At 43.6% G+C, this 6,123-nt stretch overlaps 1 protein-coding gene across 3 annotated transcripts in view; it reads left to right on the top strand.

Annotated features, from left to right (window-relative positions):
• Positions 1-3: 3 nt before the first annotated feature.
• Positions 4-6,123, top strand: part of LOC138961191 (zinc finger CCCH domain-containing protein 18-like) — a 45,758-nt gene continuing 39,638 nt past the window's right edge. For all 3 annotated transcript variants that reach the window (XM_070332800.1, XM_070332806.1, XM_070332794.1), the window contains exons 1-5: positions 4-119; positions 1,469-3,071; positions 3,600-3,641; positions 4,023-4,164; positions 4,578-4,651. In XM_070332800.1, coding sequence (XP_070188901.1) covers positions 1,485-3,071; positions 3,600-3,641; positions 4,023-4,164; positions 4,578-4,651 — 1,845 coding nt within the window. In that variant the 5' untranslated portion in view covers positions 4-119; positions 1,469-1,484. The remainder of the gene's footprint in view (positions 120-1,468; positions 3,072-3,599; positions 3,642-4,022; positions 4,165-4,577; positions 4,652-6,123) is intronic.

Here is a 6,123-nt window from a genome sequence, read left to right as displayed (position 1 = left end):
GTAGCAATGGCAGCCTTCATGGGGATAAGCTGTGGCGCTTGAAACGGACGTATTTTTAGCTATTTTGTTTTTGTTCGTGTTTCAGGGATATTTTTACTACGGAATTTGTGATACAAAAGGTATGTTAGATGTAGCTGTGATGTTGAAATTACCAACATTACTTCCTGAACACCGATATTTAATACCACCGAGGTGCCGACATCGCTTCTTTCAACACGCGAGATTTTTGAGACGTTTTATGTGCACATTTCTTATTCCCCACGTTTTTTTTCCATAGCCCAAGGGTAGAATACGGTATGATTTAACGTCAAGATCACGGATGTGTACATGTGACCAGTTTCGAATAGAAAATAGCGTTTTGTTAAATGCATTAGTGGAACTAGTTCAACTTAAAAGTGACTTTTGTCCCAACTCCAACTGTCAGTGTCGATGTGTCATTTTCATTCAAATTTTGTCTCCAAAATGTAAATGGCAGTATGTGATGCATTTGGGAAAGTAAACATACTTCAATCGAGTTTAACATTTAATGAAGATGACTTTGGTTTAGGCAGTCTTATTAAAGGCAGAGTAAGCCTCCCGTAAACCATCACAGATACGGTCAGACTTTTACACACAGTACAAACACCATTTCATTTAAACACTCACCAATTGAGAACATCCTAGGTGCCCTCCGTAAAGAGCGAACAATTTTCAAAGAATTTATTTTTGCGTGGTTTATCTTACCCCTGAGCCATCGTGAACCCGTGTGATCCAGTTTTCCCTTTTCACAATGCAGTCGTCATAGTTAGTCATTTGAATGCGACTCGACGTGAGCTTATCTACAATAGCACGGTTTTTTTATGCACGAAACAACGGCTGTGGTTCACAAGAACTCTAGCGATGGCTTTTGACTGTTGAGAGGAACGGCGATTTGCACTGATAAACCGGCCGTCGTCTGCTACGACCCTTGCGTGACCCTGCTTCCGGGCTTTTCTTTTTTTAAACTTTCACAACTTCGAATTGTTCTGATCTTGTCTTGATGAAAAACGAATTCTTTTATGATTAAAGAATGTTTGTGTAACAAGCTGTCAATTTATTATTTAGATTTTAAAAGTTAGGTCTAGCGCAAAAACGAGGCGCCGTTGTTGTTAACGGAACAAGTCTACGAAAATAAATTCTTTGAAAATGTCTCACGCTCGACAGAAAGCAGCCAGGATGTTCCCGTTCGGTGAGCGTTCAAATGGAAGTATGCTTGTACTGTATTTAGACGCTCGGGGAGCTCTGTGATGGTTTACGGGAGGCTTACTGTGCCTTTAAGTTTACATTACACATGTTTGACACTGACAGACAATGAGCAGCAAATTAAGATTGTCTGATTGACGAGTCCTGGAGTACCTATCTCATAGCTGTAAAAATAGACCTTAGCGTTCGCTGATTCAGTGAGCGATAACATAATTACTTATTTAGCATCTTCTTGTACATGTTACAGTTCTCTTCCTGCCCTGATGGAAGCTGCTGTCGATCAGGAGCCTGTTGCTGAAGTGCAGGATGGGAAAAATGATGTCAGTGGCGACAGTGATAGCGGTGAGGTTATCATCGAATTGGACCAGAATCAGATAGCCAGTCCCTCCGACTCGGACAATGAAGGGGAGGCTGACAGATTTCAGGAGAACCCAGAGGTATCCTACAACAAGACAGCTGATTCAGAATATTTTGATGCTGTGTCTGATATTGATGACTTAGCTGATGATGACAATAAAGGTGGTGGTGAGGTCAGACCATCAGAAGTGTCAGGAGGTGAGGTGGCGGCAAAGCCTCCAGTAGAACTTGCTGCAGAAATCAGCGAAATCAGCACAGACGGTAGACCAGAACAGGACGTTACTGGTTTGTCCCTTCCATCTCAGGGTCCAACACTTGCTCAGGTCTCTTCAGAGACTGTAGATATAGGAGCAGCTGGGGAGGGTGCAACTCATAGTCACAAAGATGAAGATAAATCCGAACTCCAGGCAATTTCAAATTCAGGTGATTCAGGTACCAAAGACTTGCAGTCACAGCAAGAGGCTGTTTCTTCTAGTGTAGAACATAGGACTGAAACGCCTTCCTCCCCAGAGGCAGGGCTAGTTGGTTCCAGTGAAGATAAATCTATAGATGAACCAGCTGTGGCGAGTGCCTTGGCAGATGTATCCAGTGCAAAAGAGAGTGTAGCTTCACACGAGGCTGCAGCAGAGTCAACAGTGCTAGAATCAGCCAGTGATGTAACGCAGGAGAAAGTGGCCACAGGAGTGACCAGTGTAGCTGACTTGACACCAGGTGCTGATGATGTCTCAGATGTGTCTAGCGAGGGTGAGGCTCCTCTGTCCTCAATCGTCGGCGATGAAGAGGATGACAAACCTTCAGCAGAGAAACTTTCCCAGGAGGCAGCTCACCAGGCAGAGGCTCTGGCTTCTTTAGGGGCTGAGCCAGTGTCTGAGCCAGAGAGTGGGGAAGATATGGGTTCTGACGAATCATCCCCAGCTTCTCCTGGTTTTGAGTCGCCAGCAATTGTGACATCTTCTTCTAGTCTGTCTAAGGGCAGGAGAGGTTATGCGGACTTACGTGAAAGAATCAATAGGTCCAAGAGCAATTCGTCTGTAGTTTTAGACCCCTCATCTAGTTTGCGCCCAACAAATAGTTTAACCCTAGATGACAAGACCATTCCAGCGGCTTCCAGCACCTCCGACAGCAAACTTGATCTCTCAGCATCACTAGACATGGAGAACATTTCCGATGATGAAAACATTGGTGAAGACAATGACAGTGACACTTCTGGAGAAATAGAGGACGAAGTCAGCCCCCACAAGGTAGACGAGCCTGTCACAGGTTCTGGAAGCCAACCGCAGGAGGAGGCTCCAAAATCTTCTCCAGAGGAAAAGACGGTCAATGGTGAGCGTGTGAGACGACCAATCATGATAGCTTCGCTCGGTGACAAGCAGCAGGTGCAGACCCATTTCAACGAGGAACAGGTGGAGCTGGATTATGAAGATGTTGATGGAGATGGTGAGGTGGATGGGGATGTTGGAGAAACCAAGCCTGACGAAGACGATGAGAAAGAGGTGAGTGTAGACTGTGGGTGTAGGTACTCATCTGAGCAGTAGATGAAGTGGGGTAGTTTGGGAAATCCAGACCTATCTTCGGTCTTCAACCTCTGGATCTGGATGCCCACTGGGTGTAGTTTGTGGGGATTTCGTCACAGGAGCCAACTTCGGCTATTATGTGACGGGTGGTGTGCACATCGCAATTTAAATCAAAGAAACCTCTTCATGTGTAAGGTCGTAGATATTTGGCCCCATAAAATATGACTGTAAAAAGCCCAACCTCTGTTGTCAGTTTGGCACATTTTGTGGTGTTTTGGTTTCATTTGTAAACCTCCAGTCTAGTACTGTACTACTACTAGTAATAGTACAGTGTCTATGCTTGATCCTCTGGAACTATCATTTATATTGTATGACTTTCTAGAATATGTATGCTATGACAATGCATACATGTCATTCTGCTGAGCGTGCTGTAGGTGCAAGTGAAATGTGTCGCTTATTGTCAGTCCGTATCAGTGTGTTTTAAATGCCTTTTTCTTCTGTCTGAAGGAAGGGGAAGATTCAGACAGGGATGAAGGGGAAATTGATGATGTGAGTATTTTATTTGTATTATGATTTATTGATTATAATCTCTCTTGTTTCAGGAAAGGTAATGAGAGAAGTTTGCTCTTTTTCTTCTTAAAATGGTAAACACTTAACTGTACCCGCTGATAATTACTAAAATTAGTCTAATTTGAATTTTCAAGATTTGCTGTATTGCAATTTACTCATTTTTCCGTCATGTACATTATATATTATATATATCATATTCAAGTGAACTTTAAGGTGATTGCTCTTGTTCAAGAACTCTGACTGAAACGACAAAAGGAATAGAGAGAATAAGTGGACAAAACCTTTCTTGTTTGAACATTGTCAATGTCATGAGGTCCAGTTGGATTCACACCTGGAATTTGGTGGTTCTGTTTTTTCCAGGATGATGATTGTGAAGAAGGGGAGATCAAGGAACCGGGTGCAAAGAAGCCTTTCACCAAACCCACCTGTCGCTTCTTTATGCGAGGTGCCTGCACCTGGGGTCTCAACTGCCGATTCCTTCACCCTGGCATCAATGACAAGGGTAAAGAGAGAAAACTGAGTTTTGAGCGGTTATAAATATTAGCAAGAGTTTGGGGATTCAGGGTTACACATTTTTAGGGTAGTTGAGAAGTCAAACTGCAAAAAGAAATGTTCAGAATATTTTGTACATGTTTTTATGATTATAATTTGTGCTTTGTCACTTTCGTTGATTTACATTTTCATTTTATTAGTAGGATTTTGAACAAACACAATTTACAGCTGGCTGGGAGTGGGAATCAAAATTGCTTGCCAAAATTTGATGCAACTATTTTTAGTTTGTTTTTTTAGTAATTTTACTGTGAACCGTTTTTATTTTCTTATTTGAAAGCAGTGGCCAGTGCACTAGAGTTTCAAAGATGAATTTAAATGCTCTGAGGCTTAGTTTGGATGATGGATGTGTTGATATTTGTGCAGGTAATTACCAGATGATCGAGCTACCAGGCCAGAGATGGAACGGCCCTCCCGGTCAAGGTCCTTGGGGACCTGAGGTGAGAAAACGGCAAATCTTTACTCGTTACTGTGATGACCCTCCAAGGTTCATAAGTTTGAATAAAACTGGCCAATAACCTTTTATGAAAGTTTGTCACCAAGGATACATTATAAGAAAATGTCAAGATTACGAAATAAATGTACTGCATCACCCGAGTCACGATTTGTAAGACATCAAGAAGGGTTTTTCTTTTCTTATGGTACAGTGACACCCCCCCCCCCCCCCCCCCCCTTTTAACACTATTGTGACTAGCACTGCCACGGCGTTTACGTCCTGCCTGCCCAAGCTTGCCACCAAGAAACTTCCCAAAAATCAGTAACTGTAAAGAAATCTGTCTAGCAAGCTTGAATTAAGTCCAATCACCACCAAATTGTGTGTACTAATTCAAAAATGGATGCCCAGTTCAGTCGTGCTATTTATAAGTTTGTCACGCGATTTGTTTTAGCAAAGGGGGGTGAAAGGGGGATAATTTGTGTTTTTTAACGTTTTTTTGTGTGTTTTATTTTCTACTGCTTTTTTGGCTCACGTAAGTGTAGCCTATGCGATCGTAACTTTGTCTGTCTGTGCGTGCGTGCGTGCGTGCGTCTGTGCGTATGTATGTATGTATGTATGTATGTCTGTCTGTGGTAGAAACTTTAACATTTCCGAGTCTATGTGTGTGTGGTTATCCAAGACTATGGATACAGATTACGTCACGGTCAAAAGTGTTTGACGTCAATTAATGCATCATGACGTCATGCCTCCCTGTAGTCTTTCTCTCTCGCGCGGTGTGTGTGTGTGTGTGTGTGTGTGTGTGTGTGTGTGTGTGTTCATTTTGTGCACATGTGTTATTGTTACTGTTTGTGTGTGTGTACTCGTGTGTGTGTGTGTGTGTGTGTCTGTGTGTGTGTGTGTGTGTGTGTGTGTGCGTGCGTGCGTGTGTGTGTGTGTGTGTGTGTAAGAAAGAGAGACTGAGAGAGAGTGTGTGTGTGTGTGTGTGTGTGTGTGTATGTGGGTGTGTGTGTGTGTGTGTGTGTGTGTGCATGAGTTTGTGTGTATGTTTGTGTGTGTTTGTTTGTAAAGGTGTGTGTGTCCGTCTGTCTATGTGCGTATGAGTTTTGTATGTATGAGATCTGTGTGAGTCACTGTGTGTGTGTGTGTGTGTGTGTGTGTGTGTGTGTGAGCTTGTGTGTGTGTGCGTGCATGCATGCGCGTGTGTGTGTGTGTGTGTGTATGTGTGTGTCTGTTTGTAAGAAAGACTGGCTGAACCGGCCCCCGTAGCGCAGTGGTTAGCGCATCGGGCTGCGGGCCGGGAGGTCGTGGGTTCGAATCCCATCAGGGTCATGTGGGTTTTTCGGGCTACGGTCGGCTCCTACCCAGAGTGGAAGTGCTATGGTTCCTATGGGAAGGCTGGAATCACACAGCCGAGTGTCATTCACTTAACGAATGCGACTTTGAGGGTGCTCAGGTTCTGCTTACCTGACCAACACC

This window comes from Littorina saxatilis, linkage group LG1, assembly GCF_037325665.1.
Source record: "Littorina saxatilis isolate snail1 linkage group LG1, US_GU_Lsax_2.0, whole genome shotgun sequence".
NCBI classification, from domain to species: domain Eukaryota; kingdom Metazoa; phylum Mollusca; class Gastropoda; order Littorinimorpha; family Littorinidae; genus Littorina; species Littorina saxatilis.
Note: the sequence above shows the minus strand (reverse complement) of the source record. Positions and strands in the feature narration are given on the sequence as shown.